The 21639-nt window shown below is 50.8% G+C and overlaps 1 protein-coding gene across 4 annotated transcripts; it reads left to right on the top strand.

Moving 5' to 3' along the window:
* Window positions 1-4889: 4889 nt before the first annotated feature.
* Window positions 4890-20834, top strand: Kcng4 (potassium voltage-gated channel modifier subfamily G member 4). Of its 4 annotated transcripts, none has more exons than XM_034523126.2 (4): window positions 4890-5695; window positions 6055-6281; window positions 7300-8093; window positions 14840-20834. In XM_034523126.2, exons 3-4 carry the CDS (start codon window positions 7344-7346, stop codon window positions 15608-15610), a joined length of 1521 nt encoding a protein of 506 aa, XP_034379017.1. In that variant the 5' UTR covers window positions 4890-5695; window positions 6055-6281; window positions 7300-7343; the 3' UTR covers window positions 15611-20834. The 4 variants fall into 4 exon arrangements, with proteins under 4 accessions (XP_034379017.1, XP_034379020.1, XP_034379019.1 ...); XM_034523129.2 differs by having other exon boundaries at window positions 7296-8093; XM_076915961.1 differs by having other exon boundaries at window positions 4891-5695; window positions 6055-6240.
* The last annotated feature ends 805 nt before the right edge of the window (window positions 20835-21639 follow it).

Genomic DNA, 21639 nt, shown 5'->3' with positions numbered 1-21639 from the left:
GACCTTACCCCTCCTCCGAGGAAAAGCTCTGTCCTAGATTTTAAACCTTCACCAAGGCTGAGTGTGTCTGGAACAAACAGCTCTCAAAAAAAAAAATCATGAAAGCAAGTCGGGAAGTTTTGCTTTTGAGGAGGAAGATATATATGATAAATATGTACACACACACACATACACACACACACACACACATACACACATACACACACACAATATACACACACACACATACACACACACACACACACATACACACACACATACACACACACATACACACACACATATACACACATACACACACACACACATACACACACATACACACACACACACACATACACACACACATACACACACGCATACACACACACACATACACACATACACACACACACACACACATACACACACGCACATACACATGGTGCTGTAGTCAAGTACCAGGAACACCTAACATGCATTTTTCTCCTTTAATTGTTTTTTAAGAGTTATTAATAAGGTCCTGGGGAGATAGCTCAGCAGTTAAGAGCACTGCTTGCTCCTCCAAAGGTCCTGAGTTCAATTCCCAGCAACCACATGGTGCTTCACAACCATCTGTAATGGGATCCAATGCCTCTTCTGGTGTGTCTGAAGACAGTTACACAGTGTCCTCATAAACATAAAATAAATAAATCAATATTTTTTAAAAAAAAAGAGTTAGTAATAAAAATCACAAAACTGACCCTTAAACTGCTTACCTCAAATCCAACACATACTCCCCTTACACTTGTGCCTTAATTCACCCTTTCAACAGCTGCCTCCTGAGGGGGACTATGGACTTTATAGATGAGGAACTAGCTCCAGAGATGCAGAAGAACTTGGCCCAGGTTTTGTTTTGTTTTGTTTTGTTTTTCGAGACAGGGTTTCTATGTGTAGCCCTGGCTGTCCCAGAACTCACTCTGTAGACCAGGCTGGCCTCGAACTCAGAAATCAGCCTGCCTCTGTCTCCCAAGTGCTGGGACTAAAGGCGTGCGCCACCACTGCCCAGCTTGGCCCAGGTTTTGAAGGCAGAGATTAAAGCCTGGACATGGAGCCCAGGTAGAACAGGGTCAGAGCGCTTAATTTCCACAAGATACCTGAAATATAAAAAGCGAAACCAACAGCCACACATGGTGGCACATGCCTTTAGTCCCAAGGCTCCAGAGGCAGAGGCAGGTGGATTTCTGATTTTGAAGCCAGCCTGGTCTACAGAGTGAGTTCCAAGACAACCAGGACTACACAAACAAACCTTATCTTGAAAAAAAAAAGGGGGGGGGGGCCTAGAGAGTTGGCTCAGTGGTTAAGAGCACTGTGTGCTCTTCCAGAGGTCCTGAGTTCAATTCCCAACACCTACGTGGTGGCTCAGAACCATCTGTCATGGGATCCAGTGCCTTCTTCTGTCCTGCTGGCATAGATCATGCATATGTACAAATAAGTAAATCTTTAAAACAAAAACAAAAAGAGATAGACAATTCTATAAGCCCCCCCCCCCAAAGCTTCTCAAGAAATGAGGGGGGGAAAAAAAAACCGATGTGATTCCTATAGACAGGTGTTTAGCATATCCGTTTTCTCCCAGGCTAAGTTCACAGTAGAGGTAATTGACTGCTCTGTAAACAAGCTGTCGGTGTTTTGAAACACTGTAGCTGCCTCTCCGGGCTGGCGGGGCAGGTACTTCTTCTGCTGCAGAGTTGGTGCCAACTGCAGATTAAATGAACACCTCGCGGCCAAGATTCCCAAGGCAAGATGATAAATATGTCCCCACAGCTTTACAATGCAAAATACTTCTTGATGTGCTGTCACGGGGTTATAGGAAAACTTGAACAGGGTTCAAGAAGTGCCAAAACTAAACCCCACAGGAGTCTGGGTCTCTTGTCGCTGTGCACACTGACGGCTCCTTGCTGCGTACAGCACTGGCCTCCAGGTCTGACAGTTCTCACTCCCAACCATGTGGCACCCCCACCCCATCCCCACTCTACCATCACTTCCTACCCACAAGCAGACTCCTCTCCTGGAGACTGACATTGGGCCAAAATTTCCCACCACTGTGTTATGGGCACCCCCAGAACTCTAATTCATCCCCCGATGAGGCCAGGTGCTACCTGGTGTCTATGTTCCACAACCTGCTGAAAATACCCCCAGAGCCACCCAGGTGACACTCTGATACAGATCCCAGCTGGACTACTCTGGAGTCCTCAGTCTATACCTGCCCACTGTAGCCTGGGAGAGGCACCTTGTATACAAGCTGCTGGAGAGGACGCCACTACCAGAAGGGAGCCTGCCTGGCTGTGCTCACCCCAAACCAAACAGACTATGGCAGTGGTATCCTATGAGGCCTGCAGCCACTGAGGACAGCCTGAGGACACTGAGTATCAGGGGGTACTGGAGAAAAGAAGGGTGTAGGGAAGGAACCTGCACAAAGCGTAAGAGTGGCTAAATACCACCAACCCTTCTCTGAATACAGCCCTCAGGGTCCCTTTCTGGACCATACCGTGACCTCATCAGTATCCCAGGGAAACCCCACAGGGCACTGCCTGCCCCTGAGTACTCCTGGAACTTGACTGAGTTACAGAGTCAAGGCTCAAGCGCTGTTGCTCGGCCGAGTTTGACCAAGAATCCTGCCTTGGGGAGCCTTTCTCTCTCCATGCCGGAAAGTCACAAATTCAGTGATGTCACAGAACCCATCAGCACAGGTGTGCAAGAGTCTGTCCTTTACCCTCCTCCCCAGCCCTCCAGAGTGATGCCGTTCACTTGGTGTCAGCTGGAGTATGTACACTACAGTAATCGGCAAACACCGTATCTGAGGAGGATTTCTCCTCAGAAGCCAGCCATTGTCAGCGTACCACACACCACTGCCCATCAACAGCAGCCTCGGCCTGGGTGTGAGAGAGAGAGAGAGAGAGAGAGAGAGAGCTAGCTTAAAACTCTTGTACCTGTGTTGTGGGATGCCAGGCATGACCTTTTTTGGACCTTAACAAATAATTCATTTGCTCCTCACAAAGACCAAGATGCTCAAAAGCCGAGTCATCAGAGAGTCAAGGCTCTGCCCCTTCGCTGACTCTCCAGTCCTCTTAGCTCCCATAAGCCAGGCTCCAGAATTCTGTCCTGGATGGGGCTCTCTGTTCTCCACCTGATTGAGTCCTGTCTCAGTCAGGGTTTCTATTGCTGTGATGAAACACCATGACCAAAAGCAACTTGGGAAGGAAAGGGTTTATTTTTAGCTTACCTGGCTGCCCTGATGCACACAGAGAGAAGAAAACCTGCCTGGGGTCACATAGCCCTGGTATAGCAGGCCCGGCTGGATAGGCAAAGCAGAACCTCATACTAATTCTGAAGAGGTCTGCTGGGCCATGCCACCAAAGGCTTCTCACTGGCCTGGAACTCCCTAAGTAAATCAGGTTGACTGACCAGCAAGACCAGGAATCCTCCTGCCTCTGCCTCATTAGCACAGGGATAATGGGCATGCTTGGCTAGGCTTATATGGGCTTTAAGGGCTCGAATTTAGATTTGCATGCCCATGCAATAAGGGCTTCGCTGACTGAGCTCTGATGGGGACTCTAGATTGGCATTGGGACCTTGTATGCCCTGAGAGAACTGAGAGAGGAAGATGGACTCTGGGGAGGGTGGTTAGCCTAAGAGACTCATGCTGGCTAGCTATCTGACTTGATACAAGCTAGTCATCTGAGAGGAGGGAAACTGCATTTGAGAAAATGAATCCATATGGTTAAGCTATAGGCAACCCTGTAGGGAATTTACTTAATTAGTCATTGATGGGGGAGGGCCCAGCCCAGCATGGATAGAGAGACACCCCCTCCCTCAAAATGGTGACCCTGGGTTCTACCAGACAGCAGGCTGAGCAGGTCATGAAGAACAAAGCAATACACAGCATCCTCCACAGCCTCTACCTCAGTTCCTGCCTCCAGGTTCCTGCCTTGGCTTCCCTCAGTGTGTTGTCACTTGGAAGTGTAAGCTAAATAAACCCTTTCTTTCCCAGGTTGCTTTTGGTCATGGTGTTTCATCACAGCAATAGAAACCCTGACTGAGACAGGACTCAATCAGATGGAGAACAGAGAGCCCCGTCCAGAAGGAGAGAATTCTGGAGCCTGGCTTATAGGAGCTAAGAGAGCTGGAGAGACAGAGAAGGGGCAAGGCCTCAGTACCCCTCATAAAGATGCCAGGCCTCTCTCTGCCTTGGGCCTCCGCAGCGGTGACTGTGGTACAGGCAGCAGGGAGGGGCTGTGGGAAGGCAGAAAAAACAGGCTGTGTCTCTAGGTCTTGCCCTGGCATCCGCCATGCCCCTTGGCATTTCTGTGGACCGCTGGGCTTCCTATAATACCCTTTGAGAACCCCTGTCCCCTGCCAGCTTCTCACTCTTGCCTGCATTCCTCCAGCCCTCTGTGAAGCCACAGGTACTTTCTGTTACTCCTTCCAGGGAGCTAAGGACAGCCAGGCTCTGATCCCCCTTGCTCCTGGACCCCCGCATCAGACCCTGTCTGCATTCAGCCGATCCAGAACCTAGGTCTAGCTGCCAATTAGGATGGTGTCCTTGAACGAGCCTCAGGGGATCTCAGAGACACGATGGAGTTGTTGTGAAGGTCACTTGGCTGCAAAACCTTTTAAGGAAATGAGGGACAGGCAGCCCTACATTAACATGCTTTTGCAATTTCAGCCTTTATGGTTCCTACTGTCCTCATTTGACCAGGGAGAAAACTGAGGCCCAGAGAGGTGAAGTGACTCACCAAGCACACACAGCAACAAAGCTGGCTCTCTTCCTCTCCCCACCTACACCCAGGGCCAAGCTCCCAGGAGAAGCTCACGGCTTGGATTTCCTATTCTGAAAGCCCGATGCCACTCATACATTTTACAGATAAGAAAACCAAGTGTGAAGGCACAAAGCCACCTGCCTGAGGACATTCACTTGGAGGCTGGCACCTGGCCCCAAGCCTCTCTGTTCTCAACCCCTGATGCCACCTCCCTGGTACCTACCCTAGGCTCTGAGGCTGGGTCATTCTGTCCCAGCCTTCAAATCTCTCTGCAGCCTTTACTGAGGCTCCCCACCTTAGTAGACCATGAGGTCGCAATTCCCAAGTTCCCGGCTGCCCCAGCTCCTCCTGAGCTCAGCTCCTCCTCAGAGAGAGGACAGATACTCTCCTTGCCTTCCTGGTGGTTGGCAGAGCCGCTGCTCCCCGCCTGCTGCCTGGCTGATGGAGAGATTAATCCTAAGCCCTTCCCGGCAGCATCCCCACACCCCTCCCACCCCCATCTCAGGCAGGACCATGCTGACTGTCCCCGTGGGACTTGGAGCACCAAGTCCAATGCTGAGGCAGGACAGCTGGCCCAGCTCCCTGCAGCATCCGGACCTTCAGCTTCCAGGAGGAGGGAGGACTTCAGAGCCCTTCTAGAGAGCTACCTTGCACCTCTGTTCTTCTGCAGATTCAGACTGAATAAACTTCTGCTCCATACAGGAGGCTGGAGAAGGATTGGATCCTGACCCTCTGCAAGGGCTGCTATGTTGGGAGCTGGTTTTGATTTGTGTTTTGTTTCGGTTTTGATTTTTTGGGTTTTCTTTTCATTTCCCCCTACCTCTCTATCACAAACCTGTCTCTTTCCTGGTCACTGAGACACGGGCTCCCCATGTCCGGCAGAGAACCGGCTGGGAACACACTTCCTAATACAAGCGGTGAGTTGAACTTGGGAGGAAGTTGTTCGTTCTGGGGTGGGATGTTCCAGAGCAGTGACTGAGTGAAACAGCTTGGGAGAAGGGATATTTGAAGTGGGTTACTTCCCCGGGCTCTAGGGAAGTTTTGCTGGCCAGTTGTTAGGGGAAACAAAGATCTCAGAATCAGATCTGTTCAGTGGGAGGAGAGGGGACAAGATTCCAGTTTTGGAGAGAACGTCTAGCCAGGAAGCTGTGTCCTGGGCTGAATCTGAATTTGCCGAGTGACCTTGGATGAGTCCCTTCAGCACTCTGGGTCTTGGTTTTTGCACTGGAAATTGAGAAAGCTTGGAAAGAACTCCCTGGATTCCCTGTCTCTGCAGGCTGCACTCCTCCCGCCGTGTGCTGTGAACCAAGTAACGCATGCAGAATAGCTAGTGGCGAGCTCTGCAGAGTGTGAAACCCAGCGGCCCCCACTCACTCCTCACCGTCCGCCAGAATCCAGCTGGCTCTGGAAACGAAAGGCACTTTTCTTTCTGTTGGCTCCGGAGTGGAAGGCCTCTCTCAATGTAAGGTTATACGTGCCTGGAGACGGCTCCGGCTAGAACAGGTAGCATAAGAAATGGTCACACCATACGGATGAGGAGACATATCATAAATTTTCTTTTAAAATTATGTGAGCAAGCTAAAATAAAAAATATGCTTGTCCTAAGCGAAGCCCCTAAATGGGTCTGCAATACAGAGAGCGCTAGAAACCTCTTTGCGTTGCAAGTAAAAGGGTATACAGCTCAGGGAGGGGAGTGACCACTTCAAGGTCACACAGCGAGGGTGACAAAGGACCAGCGTGAAACCTTCTTGGGGAGCTCCTGGCTGTCAGGTGCCTTGCAAAGCGAGGGTGACAAAGGACCAGCGTGAAACCTTCTTGGGGAGCTCCTGGCTGTCAGGTGCCTTGCAAAGCTGCCATGATCCCCAGCTCCTGAGCGTTTGACAGTAGGGGGCGCTAGGTGTCAGTTCCCTCACCTGCAAAGGTGAACCGTGTCTGTCGGCCTTGTGGGATGGTTGGCCTGGGTCCCTTAAAGGAACTGGGTGCCTTAGAGCTTCTAGAAGTGACCATTATGGTGGTGTTCCCCATCCTGTGCTCAACAGTAGGGGAGCCCAAACTTCTCCACTCACACAGACCAAGCAAAGGGTCCAGAGAGACTCAGACAGTCCTCTTGTGCTTCTCTGCAAAGAACACGGCCATGTAGGGCACCCCTGCAGGACTGACACAGGCCTCTTCCTTTGAGAGGAGAGAGGGGCAGCCTCTTGCCCAAGCCTACAGAATGTTCGAGAGCATAGCACAGGACCCGTTACCCACATCTCCATCCACAAAATGTCCATGTCAGAGAGCTGGAGATGTACACACAGAACCTCCTTAGTGTGGTGAGCAGCACATCTGTATGTATGGATGTGTCCACTGATATGGCCCAAGCATATAGTAGCTACCCAGTGAACAAGACGTAAATGGAAGGGTCAGAGATGGCTGGAGCAATTGCAGCTACTGTGGGACAGTGTTTATACTGCCGTAAACACTGAGATCCGCTGAAACTCATCCTCCCTTCCTTCTCTTCTTCTTCCTCTGGAGGCAGACAGGTGAGCCCACTGCTCGCTGGCCTGACAGTCTGAGGCAATAATGCCCATGTCTTCCAGAGACAAGGACCTGCATCCCGGACTCCATCACTTTGGCTCCTGCAGCCCCTTGAGTCAGCTCTGGCCTGGTCCCGAGCCTCAGTCAGTCAAGGGCCTTTACTACCGCAGGGCCCGGAAGGTGGGCAACCTGGACGCCTCTCCAGAGGCCAACCTGAAGGAGATCCTGGTGAACGTGGGTGGCCAGAGGTACCTGCTACCCTGGAGCACCCTGGATGCCTTCCCGCTGAGTCGCCTGAGCAGGCTCCGGCTGTGTCGGAGCTATGAGGAGATCACCCAGCTCTGTGATGACTACGATGAGAAAAGCCAGGAGTTCTTCTTTGACAGAAACCCCAGCGCCTTCGGGGTGATCGTGAGCTTCCTGGCCGCTGGAAAGCTGGTACTTCTGCGAGAGATGTGCGCCCTGTCCTTCCGGGAGGAGCTGAGCTACTGGGGCATCGAGGAAGCCAACCTGGAGCGCTGCTGCCTGCGCAAGCTGCTTCAGAAGCTGGAGGAGGCAGCCGAGCTCCGCCGGGAGGAGGCTGCCCAGCGCCAGCAGCAGCGCCAGGCCTGCCACTCGGAAGTGCACGCCTCGCGATGGGCCCGCAGCATGAACCAGCTACGTGAGATGGTGGAGGACCCACAGTCAGGACTGCCCGGGAAGGTCTTTGCCTGCCTCTCCGTTCTCTTCGTGGCAACCACAGCTGTCAGCCTGTGTGTGAGCACCATGCCTGACTTCAGGGCTGAGGAGGACAAGGTGAGTTGGTGCCAATCAGGGACCAGGAGGCAGCCCAGATATACTTAGGAAACCATGATCTGAAGGCTGAAGAGGTTAGCATGTGAGATCTCGCTCCAGGAAACAAGCCCCACCTAGGACTGGCATTAGGTTTAAGCCTTTTCTTTCCCTAGTGGGTTTGTTGGCTGCCTGGGCCCTGGAAACCCTAAAGTGATCTTGCCAGAGAGAAAACATTCTGCCTGTGCACTCCCACTCCCATGGACCCCCAGGAACCGGAAGGTCTGTGTCCTAATTTGTTTTCTGTTGCTTTGAGAAACGTCCTGGGCCAGGCAGTGGTGGCCCAGCACTTGGGAGGCAGAGGCAGGCGGATTTCTGAGTTCGAGGCTAGCCTGCTCTACAGAGTGAGTTCCAGGACAGCCAGGGCTACACAGAGAAACCCTGTCTCAGAAGAAAAAAAACCAAAAACCAACAACAACAACAACAACAAAAAAAAAAAAAAAAAAAAAAAAAAAAAAAAAAAAAAAAAAAAAAAAAGAAAGAAAGAAAGAAAGAAAGAAAGAAAGAAAGAAAGAAAGAGAGGAACATCCCGGAAAAAAAAAACAAAACAAAAAACAAAAATAAAACAAAAAAAAACAACAACAACAAAAACCCCCGAGTTTGAGTGGCAAGGGTTTATTTGGCTCACACTTCCAGATCACAGGCCGAGGAAGGCGGGGGAGGGGGGAGGAGTCAGGGGAGGAACTGAAGTAGGAACCAGAAACCTGAACTGGAAGCCACAGAGAAAGAGATAGGCTCCTTACTGGCTGGCTACTGCTCAGCCAGCTTTACTGCACAGCCAGGGGTTCGCTGGCTAGGGATGGTGCCGCCCACAGTGGAGTGGGACTGGGAACCTCCTACATAAATTAGCAATAGAGAAAACGTCTGGTGGTCATGGCAATCCGGCCATCTGATCAAGGCAATTCCTCAGTTAAGACCCTCTTAGAGTCTCTGGGCTTTGTCAAGTTGACAGCTGAAGCTAACTGGAAGAGTCTCAAACACCGAAACAGGAGCCATTTGTTAGGAAGGTGGCTGAAGAGTTTGAACTCTAGAACTAGCCGGTTGCCTAAGGTAGAACTTCTCACCAACTCTGCACTCTCCCACAGCTCCCTATCGCCTGACCCTCCATCACTTAGGTTATAACAAACAAGAAAGGTAGATGTAAGACACGAGCGCGTGCTAGCACGAGCACGCACACACACTGCTTGCTGCCTCCTTACAGAGTTGCCCCACACAGTACAGTAGGACAGAGAACATTCCAGTTAAGAGAGCCAGCATGTGCTTCAAACACAGCAAGTTCCCCACCAATAGTTGCTGAACAAAATACCTTTAACCTGATGGACCAATGTTTCCTCTGAAAGAAAACGATATAATAGCATTCAGCCCTTAGTCTTTCAAACAGCTGTTACACACACACACACACACACACACACACACACACTGTAGTTGCAATCAGGAGCCCCCACCCCCTTTAGTCTTTAGCACAAAATCTGCAATGGAAAAGCTTGTTTGCCCACGGGAATATCTACATGTGGGTTTATTTTATTTTTATTTTTAGTTTTTAGTTTTTGCTTCTGAGGATTAGGGCAGAGTAAGCAGTGTCCTTTCCCCAGTCAAGGGCAGCAGGTCCCCATTGCTGAACCATCAAACCTGGTCTCCACACAGGTGGTTTTCTTCAGGGAGAGAAGAGAGTGTGGGGGAGCCAGGAGCTTTCCTGTGCAGAGGGCTTTTCGAGGGTCCACGGCTTTGAAGATTAGGAAGATCGTAAACCCAGGCTAAGAGCACAAACCCAGGCTGGGCTTAACAGCACTGCAAAAATCAAATCAGAGGCAGCTCACCAGTTTGCAGGCCTGGACAGCCCAAAGCTGTCCATAAGAAACTGGCAGCTGTGTTTCATGGGATAAGAGGGATTTGTGTCCAGAAACAGTCACGGTATCCTTGTGTTTATTCTCCAGAACCACCTTTGTACCTGCTGCCCCATCCCAAGAGTCCCAGCCTCCAGAGGGTCTATGCTCCTGTTGGGAATGATAATTCAGAAAGCCAGGGAGGCTGAGGACAGGCAACCTTAGGTTCTTGGTTCTTTCAAGAGGTGCCCCTGACATTTACAAAAAAAGCCAGCGTTCTTTCTAGTAGATGCTTTGTAATTCTCATTTGTCCTCAGGGGACAGCAGCCAGGCAGAGAGTGGCTCTATTAAGCCAGCCGGCTGTCCTGAGGAGAGCCATAGGGCATGGTAATTTAATGACACCCTGAGGGACCCTGGGGATGTAACCCAGACTCCTTTGCTTTGTCAAAGCTGGCATCTGGCTGTTCCATGTTTGCTTATCCATTTGTAGGTTGGCTGGTGACCTTTGTGGCTTCTCCACCTTTTGTCTGGGGGGCTGTGTCCATTCCTGAATAGGTTGTGTTTTGCTGTGTGTTTTCATTCCTCTTGGATGTAAGTGTGACCTTGCCGAATCTTGAGTGTGAGTTTAGCCCTTGGAGGAGCTGCCAAGCTGTCTCCTAAGTTTAAGTTCCCTGCAACCCAGTGTGTGTGTGTGTGTGTTTGTGTGTGTGTTTGTGTGTGTGTGTGTGTGGTGTGTGTGTTTGTGTGTGTTTGTGTGTGGGGTGTGTGTGTGTTTGTGTGTGTGTTTGTGTGTGGGGTGTGTGTGTGTGTGTTTGTGTGTGTAGGTCAGAGGACAGCTTTCAGGAGCTGTTTTTCCCTTCCACTGTGTGGGTCCCAGCCGGTTATCAAGCCTGGCTTGGTGGCAAGAGCTTTAATTCACTGAGTCACGTCACCAACCCTCCTTCTTCTTTTAATTGTTCAGTTTTCAGGTATACACATAGAAATTATTGAAAAAAAAAAAAAAAAGACACTCCTACAACCCTACTCCCTGCCAATCTAGGCTATTTTTCTCACCCAAAAGTTCCTTTGGGGCCCTTCCCAGTCAACACAGGGTGGCCCGAGCAGCTGTTTGGCGGTGGGAGTCCTGGAGGTAGCCCTCACCTAGTTCCCAGTGTCTGTGGCCTCCGGCTTGCTAGGCCCCACGTGCCTGTGTGGTCTTCTATTTCTATGGTAGCCTCCTTGGGCCTGGCTCACCTCAACTGAAGGAAGGGGCAGGGCTTTCTCACACTTACAAGGGACAAGGCACACAACAAGACCGCTAACTCCCACTTCAGCTGTAGGGGATTCCCAAACAAGATTTTCCTGTTCCCAAATCCAGAGTGATGAGAACATCGTGGACCAAACTGCCCCAGGCCCTATGGCCAGAGTCTTCCTTAGAAAGAAGTGCTTTGGTGTGTTTATTTTTTCTTTCTCTCCCCAACCCGTTTCCTTCAAATGAGGATGGATTGGACATCATCACATCCCTACCAGAGCCCCTCTATCTCTCTGTCCCGTGTTTCCCTGCATGGATGCAGAGATGCCAGAGCTCTTGAAGGCAGGCACCAGGCTGGTTAGGATGCAGGGCAGAGCAGGATGCAGGTAGAGTGACTAGGCAGAGCCAGCCTGCTGCAGTGCAGGGAGGCCGGCAGCCCAGACCAGGAGAGGGAGGACAGGGTGTACATGCCTTGAATAGCCAAATGCAGGCACCAGAGGCAGAAGCATGGCATGCTGAGCCTGCTGGGCCCTCATTGGGCAGTATTCCCCAAGGCTCCCAGATCTCAGGGAAAAAAAAAAAAAAAAAAGGCAGCCCAGACTCTAGGACTTCTGAGGGCTCTAAAGTCAGGGGGAGAGACCCCCAAGTTCCCATGTCTGAGCTTGGCTCCAAGGCTTTGGGTTCATGATGGACCCAGGAATCTGTCTTTGTAGCTGGCACCCTAGGGGATTCTAGTTGTGCTCCACCCTCTTCATCATACACTGGAGCCCAGAGACAGCTAGGGACCAGTTCTAGGTTTCACAGCATTTTAATAGAAAGCCTGGAGAACCCAGACCCAAAGCTCTGACGCCATCCAGGATTCTGATGGCAAACCTCCGGGGAAGCCCTCTCAGTGGGTTGGAAATGTGTCTACTTCCTGTAGAATGGTAGCCTCCTGCTGACCAAGTAGGCCAGCATCTGTGACAGCATGTCACATGCGTATCTGTCGGACTCAGCATCCTCAGAGCTGCTGTATACACGATTCCATCCATACAGCAACCCTTTACAGTGATGATGCCTGGAAGTCCAGGGAGGACCAGCAAGTTCCTAAGTTGAGACTGTTGATTGAGATGTGACCCTAAGCCACACACTCAGGGCTTCATCTGCTCCAACCCCGGAAAGGACCAGACAGAAGCCAGGGAGAAAGCTTTCCAGTCCTGGGCAGGGCAATGGGGCTTGGGTTGGTGTGGCCAGCTTCATCTGCTCCAACCCTGGAAAGGACCAGAAAGAAGCCAGGAAGAAAGCTTCCCAGTCCTGGGGCTTGGGGTGGTCTGGACATTTTCTTTCTCTCTTTCTTTCTTTCTTTCTTTCTTTCTTTCTTTTTTTCTGATGAACAAACAAAGACATTTCAGTTTAGGACTCCTCTGGGCTTGGACACTAGAAGAAATTTCTTTTTATACTTCAAAACACTTGAATCCCAAACCCCCATAGTTGGCTACATTTTCCTCTGCTCATAGGCACATAGCTCCAGCTCTGTCATATTCTTGCTCATTTCCCAGCGTGTGCATGTGTGTGCATGTGTGTGGGGGGGAGAGTGTGTGTATATGTGTATGTGCATGTGTGATTTCATGTGCGTGCATGTATGTCTGTGCATGAGAGTGTATGTGTGTGTGTTTGTGTGAGTGTATGTGCCCACATGTGTGCATGTGTGTGTGAGAGTGTATGCATATGTGTATGTGCATGTGTGAGTTCATGTGTGTGCGTGTATGTGTATGTGCATGAGAGTGTGTGTATGTGCATGAGAGAGTGTGTGTACACCCATATATGTAAATATTTAAAGCTGAGTTCTCAACATTACATTCATCTATGGGACTTCTGGGAAATTCTACTACTACTCAAGGTACTATGTCAACTAAATTAGTCTCTAGGGGCAGCCCTGAGCATGAGGCCTGCAGCTGCCCAGGTGGTCAGCCAGCTAAGGCTAAGGAAATTCATCCCGCAGAATCTCATTTAAATGCAGATTATGCATTTGGTGGTTGTGGGGGGAGGGTCGGGGTTCTGTTTCTCCAGGCTGGGAGAGGTTGATGGCTTTGGTTAAGGACCTCTCTGAGGGGCCAGGAGATGCTGAAATATATGGGGGGGGGCAGGAGTGGGTGACACATTAGTGACCCTCTGGGTACGAGATAGTGGCTGGGCAAAAGGTTGTGATCACACCTTTTAAAGGCTAGACTGTAGCCTCAGGACCCTCTGTCCATGTCCAGCAGCTCCCTGCCTCCAGGACTAGGTCAAGTGGACCTTAGTCCATTTTGTTGAAGGAAGGAATGGTGGCTGTGGACAAAGACAGGACAAGGCAATAAATAGTAGGGTGAGACCCATTTCCCGGAGTGTAACAACTGCGGCCACACCCTCTGCCCAGGACATGGCTGTGTGGCTTAAACAACAGCAGAGCTGTATGCTTGCCTGAGCCATGCTTCCGTCAGTGAAATGAAGGTTGACTGATGTAATAAGGAAGCCCAGGACAGGAACAAAATGGAAGTTGTTTTTTCTCTTGGGTACCAGTCTCTGGGTGAGGAGGCTAAGAAAGTGGCAGCTCCCACCCACTCTGAACCTAGGCCTTCTCGACTTGAGTGTTTCTGTATTCCACTGGGGTGTCGGTCCTCTGTTGTCTACTGTCCTAGTGCCAGAAAAGGGGTCAGCGTAAGGAGCTTGCAGCCCTAGCTGATGTCCTTGCCACAGCAAAGCACCTTCCATAGGTGACGAGCACTTGGTCATATTTAGCCGCAACAGAGGCAGGAAATCCTGGTTTCTACTGGGTTGATCTGCCTAGCTACAACCTAATAACCTAAAAACGATGGACAGCTTAGCCCACTGCACATAGCAAGACCAAAGTATGCCTCTAGGGCAGTGGTTCTGACCCCTTTGGTGGGGTCAAAGATCCTTTCACAGGGGCTACCTATCAGATATCCTGCAAATCAGGATATTTATCTATTTGTATTATGATTTATAAAAGTAGCAACATTACAGTTATGAAGTAACAATGAAATAATTTTTGGGGTTGGGGGTCACCACCACCACGAGGAACTGTACTGAAGGGTTGCAGCATTAGGAAGGGTGAGAAGCACTGCCCAAGGGGCTGGGAAGATGGCTCAGTTGGTTAGGTATTTGCAAGCACAAAGATTTGAGTCAGAATACTGGAATCCACATTAAAAGGTCTGGTGGTGTGCCTAGCACTGAGGAGGAAGACACAGGTAGATCCTTAGGGCTTGCTGGCCAGCCAGCCTCACTCACTTGGCAATCTCCAGACCAGTAAGAGACCCTGTGTCAAAAGAAAAACAAAACAAAACAAACAAAAAAACAAAAAAAGAACCACCCCCACCCCCACCCCCAACCTCCCAAAACAAGATGGAGGAGCCTGGACAATGATAGCCCCGATTGTTTTCTGGCCTTCACACATATACACACAGTACACCCAGGAAGGCTTTCAGAGGCGACCCATCTCCTCACACCCCAATACAGCCACCGTGCGGCTAACTTCACCGTATCTTCTGCACCGTGGCTGGCTGTCCCTCTTAAACTGTGAGTCCAGATAAATTCTTCCTTCGCTAAGCCGTTGTACCTTTGTGCCAGGGTTTGAGAAAAGCAGACTAACCCATGGCTTCTGTGGCTCTCACCCCCAGGGAGAATGCGCTAGAAAGTGCTACTACATCTTCGTGGTGGAGACCATCTGTGTGGCCTGGTTCTCCCTGGAGTTTTGTCTGCGCTTTGTCCAAGCTCCGAACAAATGTCAGTTCTTCCGCGGGCCCCTGAATGTCATCGATATTCTAGCCATCTCCCCATACTACGTGTCGCTCGCAGTGTCTGACGAGTCCCCGGAGGCAGGCGAGAGGCCGAGTGGCAGCTCCTACCTGGAGAAAGTGGGGCTGGTGCTGCGCGTTCTGCGGGCATTACGCATCCTCTACGTGATGCGCCTGGCTCGCCACTCGCTGGGACTGCAGACCTTGGGTCTCACTGTGCGCCGCTGCGCCCGAGAGTTCGGCCTCCTGCTGCTCTTCCTGGGTGTGGCGGTTACCCTCTTCTCTCCTTTGGTCTATGTGGCTGAGAATGAGTCCGGAAGGGTCCTGGAATTCACTAGCATCCCCGCGTCCTATTGGTGGGCCATCATCTCCATGACCACGGTGGGCTATGGGGACATGGTCCCTCGCAGCGTACCGGGACAGATGGTGGCTCTGAGCAGCATCCTTAGTGGGATTCTCATCATGGCTTTCCCAGCTACATCCATCTTCCACACCTTCTCTCACTCCTACCTGGAACTGAAGCGGGAGCAGGAGCAGGTCCAGGCCCGCCTCCGGCGTCTTCAGAACAACAATACGGCCAGCGAACGGGAGCTCCTGACTGATGTAGATGATCTGGTCCTGGAGGGCCTGACCACCCCAGGCCACTACATGTAACTCCCACCACCTTAGGAATGTGCCATAGCTTCAACCCATCCCATGGCTGAGACGGGCTCCTGCATCTCTCAGCTCCTGATGGACCACTTGGGGGTGTGAGCTCAGAATGCTGACTTCCTTCCAAAGCAGGAAAGGTGCCAGGCCATGACATCATGGGTGTGATCCTGGGCCCATCCCTTGTCCTTCCCCAGCTCCCTGCCAGTCACTGGGCACTGCCCATCTTGCCACACTGGGACAGCATTTCTGTGTTCTTTTCCCTTCCTTGCAAAGTCTATGCTATTCTACCCTGGGCTCTGGATGCTCACAGACCTGACTTCCACTAATAGCCTAATACAGAGTCTGCAGATTTCCATTTTCTCCCTCAGACCCCCTGTCCTGGGCCACACTACTCCTGAGAATCAGAGAGCTCAGGCACCTGCCGAATCTTATGTTCTTTTACTGCCTTCCACCGCCAACCATATTTCCAAATGCCATGGAAGCACCTACTGTTCTAGAAGCTCTTAGCCAAGAAGGCAGCCCTGGCCACTTCAGCAAATCCTGTCAGGTTCTCATGGCTGCAAGCCCGCTGTCACCTACAATACACCTACCTGGACAGGAAGGCCACCTGCAAGTACCCAGTTGGCCAGCTGGACTCTTGGTGAACATTCCTAGTTATCCAGTTCTCAGCCTTGACAAGAACTGTATAATGTTTCTTCAGGAAGAACCTCAGTCAGCTAAACATGTCTGACAGCTCGGCAGGATTGCCTTAGGCCTTCCTGGTTCTAGCTCCCCACTTGCTCGTGACCTGCACTGATGGAAGACAGACATCCCTGCTGTCTCTGTGTCCACACACGTGCTCATCTCTCCACAGAGTCAGCCCTGGGATCCACAGAGGAGATAGATGGCAATGACTTACAGAGACGAACCTGGAATAAAGTGACCTCTGAGCAGCTGGTGCCCCCAAGTTTCCCAAGACAATGGGGGCTAGTGCTGGAGAGACACTTGTGGGGGGTCAGAGTCAGAGCAGTTAGGCAGGCTAGGATCGGGAGCTGGTGGACCTCAGAGCACGGTGGCTGTACTGGGGTGAGGGCAAGGTTGACAGTCCAAGGGGTCGTGAGACCAAACAGAAGTAGGAGTGATAACCATCCAGGAATGACCTGTGGGTTCAACTCCTCTACAACACTACCAGTCTGGCTCAGCACAGCTGGGAGAGATCTCTGTGCCACTTCTCAGGAGTTACACAGTCCTGCTGTCATTTGATATTGGCTATGAGGCCACTGGAGAAAGAACAAGGGGTGACAGCAAGATGGATGGGACCCTGTGAATCTGACGTGGCTCACGTATGGGTATAGTCAGTACCGCAGCCCTGCTAACACGTGCCTGGCTGTTGGTCTTTCCAGTAGTATTAAGCTGAGCCCTGCTGCACGCCATGCTCCCACTTCCCTGACTGTAGCCACATGGACAAGGGCTCTGCCCAAGGAACCCCCAGCATTTACCCAGAGTGCATCTTGCCCATGTGGGAATCCTCACATACTCTGACTCCTCAAACAGATGCATACACATGCTCCCGTCCCTCTAGACCTCAAGGTGCAGGGAGCACCTTTAGTCTTTCTCAAGCTGATATGTCTCAAGCAGGCCCTTTATGTCACAGGAATGCTGAGGCCCCGATGAGGCACACAGCATGCTGCTTTGCTCCAGGAATCAGATAGCAGAGTCCTGGGGGTACCTGAATGTATTCTGAGAACATATTAAAAATAGGAATAGTAACTGTTCTGGCTGGTTTTGTGTGTCGACACAAGCTGGAATTATCACAGAAAAAGGAGCCTCCCTTGAGGAAATGCCTCCATGAGATCCAACTGTAAGGCATTTTCTCAATTAGTGATCCCTCGGAGGGCCCAGCCCAGTGAGGGTGGTGCCGTCTCTGGACTGGTAGTCCTAGGTTCTATAAGAAAGCAAGCTGAGCAAGCCAGGAAAAGCAAGCCAGTAAGTAACATCCCTCCATGGCCTCTGCATCAGCTCCTGCTTCCTGCCCTGCTTGAATTCCAGTCCTGACTTCCTTTGGTGATGAACAGCAATGTGGAAGTGTAAGCTGAATAAACCCTTTCCTCCCCAACTTGCTTCTAGGTCATGATGTTTTGTGCAGGGATACAAACCCTGACTAAGACATTAACCTTTTGCTCTAGGCTAGTTATTTGTTTGTTTGTTTGTTTGTTTTTTAGACAAGGTCCCACCGTGTAGTCCAGGCTATCTTTGAACATGTAATCCTCCTGCTTCAGCCCTAGTATCCAAGTTAACATTTCTGCAATTGCTATTTGGCAAAACACTAAACCATAATTTTTTTTCTTTATGCACTTAAGGACAGCCGGCATGGGTACCATCTGAGGGGTTTACTGTCTATGACTGTGGGTGGGTCCAACCTCTTCCCTGTAAAGCACAGGTTTGGGCCAGATTTGAGGCTCTGGCTGAAGTTCCACAGAATTCTCTTGGGGGCTGCTGTTGTTGGAGGAAGACCAGCCAAACAGGCAGAGGTCCCATGGCCAATGATGACCACACAGTCACACAATGTCTAGAAGAATACAGAAATGTCTAGACGCCTCTTCCCTTCCAAGCCAGGGCTGTCCACAGAGCATGATCTGAGATGTTGAGCTCATACTGAAACCACTGGAGAAGTCACTGGGGACCTGGCCCCTTGTCAGCTTAGCATCTGTCCCTCTCTTCTGACCTCATCTGAACCACTTGCTTAATGTGATGTCTTTTAGCTGTCACTCTGGTACTCACCAGGCATCTATCTCCACAGTCCTCTGTGTCACCAAAATGTACGAGGGCAAAAAGAAAAGTCAAAAGTCAGCGTTAGCTGAACCCATCAAAGACATCAAACGTCTCTAGTGTCAGCATCTTGAGTTTTGACTGGGTGTGTGTATATATCCCAGTGTAGTCCGAGCTGTCTCTGAACAAGTAATCCTCCTGCCTCAGCCTCCTAGTCCCTAAGCTAATGTTTTTACAGCTTTTATCAGGCAAAATACTGAACAGTTTTTTCTTTATGTTAAACTCTCACTAAACAAGACTTAAAAAATTGGAAGTGATAGCTTAATGAGACACTTTCAGGTTTTTCTCTTGGGTAACATCCTGGGAGATGGGTCTAAGGTATCCGGGTCTGGCCTTGCATCCCATTGATGTGATTGGCTGAGGCAGAGCAGTAAGTATGTTGCTAGATAGTGCTTGCATCCCCATTGGTTGACAGGAGCCTAGTGATCCCCAGCTGTTGTGGCTATAGCCAAAGGGGACCCTGGACTTGGAGCAGCTTTCCGGCTGTGTCATAGACATTGCTCCCAAAGGGAGGACCAGTGTTGGTGGAAGGTCTTTCTAGGCAGGCAGAGTTGAGTCCGGCAGTGAGTGGGAAAATGAGTTAGTTCTTCAGTACAAGGAAACAGACTCAGCCAGGGGTCCCATCAAGAGATGATCAGTGTGTGTCTGACAGATGTACACTTCAGAGGAGAGACACTCCAGTGATTTCATTTGTTTCTCAAGGGAAGACTGTCCAAACAGGGTAAGGACTTCTAACATCAATCAGTTTCCTCTTGGAAGATGAAGAGACCAAGGCTCAGAGAGGGAAAGGCACCTGCCTCTGGCCACACAGCTGGTTCATCTCATTATGTTCAAGTATCTTGATACCCCAGCCAAGCCCTTTCTAGGATATTCTGCTGCCACCCTGGGCTCATGGGAAATGGGGCCTGGCCCCTAGGGAGGAAAAGAAAGTAGCAGTTTACCACACTGTCCTAAGCCAGGTGGCAGAGACACCGTGGCGTGTCCTGGGCATGGTGTACGGCAGGAGACATGGGGATCGACTCAATGGATCTGCTCTTGCTCACGATATCTCACTGAAATCCTGTAGGCGGCCACCACAGTCCCATCCAACACGGACAACTGGGCTTCTGTGAACTCAGTGCAGCAAGTTCTAACCCAGAGGTGACCTGTGAAGGCCACACAGAGAGGGGCACAGCATTCAATCTGTGGACTGTTCACTACTCACCAAACCTGGTGTCTCATTCCAGACTCACCTGCCCATAGACAGTCTTTTCCTGTCATCAGATTCCCATCACTCAGGGACCACTTCCCACCCTTCCCATGATGCACTGTGTGCCCTACTGTGGATGCTCTCCACATCTCCCACTCCTAATGGAGACTTGTGACAGTAAACGCTTTCTGGGTGGTCCCTGGCAACCTGTGGGTTTGTAACAGTTCATCCGGAAAACATTTCAGATGCCATGAGCTCCGGTGAATCTTTCCCCTTTAGAAGAAAGAGGAGAGAAGGGAGGAGGGAGGAAAAGATATTAACAATGGGGGGGCGGTCCCTTTCTTTGGGAAGCAATCCCAGGATACACTATGGAGAGTAGAAACTGAGAGAGGGGGAAGGAGGGGACCAGGGAGAGCTGGCCTGGTCCAACGATGGAACTTAGCTTTTGTCTACTGCCTGCACCAGGCCAGGTGGAATGTGGCTGGCCAGACTGAAGGGTCTTGAGTGTACCCTTCTTCCCTTCCCTTCTCCCTCTTGCTCCGGTCCCCACTTACACCGGCCCAATTTTTTTTTTTTAATTTAGATCTTATTAAGGATGATTGTGAGCCACCATGTGGTTGCTGGGATTTGAACTCATGACCTCCGGAAGAGCAGTCAGTGCTCTTTAACTTCTGAGCCACCTCACCAGCCCGAGCATACCCTTCTTATAAGTAAATTGAGTCCCCAAGATGCCACATTCTCAACTCTGGCCAGCTCAGGAGCCACCTTTGCTTGTGCAGGGGTGGACAGGAAGGGCACAGGAGGAGGTGTGAGGAGGAGGCACACCCCCAGGGCTGGTCCAACCCGGCTCAGCCCAGGCTCCCAGCCCTGGGTGGCCTGGTCTCTGCCCAACGCCTGTCTTTACACAGCTCTGACATCTAGCCATGAGGCACCTCCCGGAATACAATGTCAGTTAAAAATAAAACAAAAGGCCCCAGCCTTCTCCGCAGCAGCCTGCATCTGAGGACACATAGAGAACTTCGGGCCACCACTTTGGGACTCGCTGTAAGGAGGACACAGCCAAGGGGGCATGAGCATCATGTGACATAACTTGGGACATTGTGAGCCCTGAACTAAAAATAGCCCGTCTTATTGCCTTCATTGTGTTTGCAGTGACCTGCCTGATGCAGACCCCTGGGAGGCTTGAGGTGCTACATGCCCTTGCTGGTTGAGTTTTTAGGACCCTGCATACCTCTGAATTAAACATTAAAGGACATTAAAAAGAGATAAATGAGTCTTCTAGTATATCATGGCCTGCCCAGTCACTGGGCATTGACCTTGGGGACATGGAAGGGTTGTCTAAGGGGAGAATGGTAGGAGCTAGGCCAACCATCTCAAGCCATCTGAAAGACTTAAGTCAGAAGTTAGGTAGGAGTCCAGCGTGGTGGCAAACGCCTGGTGTTCCAGTACTCTAGAGGTAGAAGCAGGAAGACAGTTGTAAGTTCAAGACTAGACGGGGCTCTATAGGGAATCTGACTCCAGCCTACTCTATGAGACTCTGAGGCCAGTCTGGGGAAAATGGAGAATCCCACCTGCTCCTCCATGTTCAAAAAGAAAATCTGGGAAGAAGCCCTGAGCAAGAGTGGGAACAACTGCGGCCTTTGCACAAAGGCAGAGCCAGGATTCCTTCACAGTTACCCAAACCCCAGGAAAAACTACCAGGGGGAAGTGAGACCACAGGGCAAGCAGAGCCCATATGGTGGTGTGATCCAGCCTGCTTGTCACTGGGTGAATGGCACTGGAGACCTTATGTGTGTGTGTGGGGGGGGGGGGGGGGGGCAGGAGGTATCCTCGGAACAACTGTGGACTGTGGAGACACAGAAAAGCCAAGGGCTCGCTGGACAAAGCTGTATTTCTCTCTTCTGCTGCTCTCCTGACCCAGCCAGCGGTGGTAACTGCACTAATCACTTCTGAGACCACGTCAGAAATCTCAGTTAGGGTGAGCTGATTCCAACTTGAAGAAGCCCCATTCAGACTTCATTAAATGAATAAACAA

This window comes from Arvicanthis niloticus, chromosome 18, assembly GCF_011762505.2.
Source record: "Arvicanthis niloticus isolate mArvNil1 chromosome 18, mArvNil1.pat.X, whole genome shotgun sequence".
In the NCBI taxonomy this organism is placed as follows: domain Eukaryota; kingdom Metazoa; phylum Chordata; class Mammalia; order Rodentia; family Muridae; genus Arvicanthis; species Arvicanthis niloticus.
Note: the sequence above shows the minus strand (reverse complement) of the source record. Positions and strands in the feature narration are given on the sequence as shown.

Excerpts from the sequence above, each read along its gene's own strand:
- Kcng4 (XM_034523128.2), top strand. The coding sequence starts at position 7,344 with ATGCCCATGTCTTCCAGAGACAAGGACCTGCATCCCGGACTCCATCAC. Across the intron at positions 8,094-14,839 it reads TCAGGGCTGAGGAGGACAAG|GGAGAATGCGCTAGAAAGTG; the intron begins GTGAGTTGGTGC and ends TCTCACCCCCAG.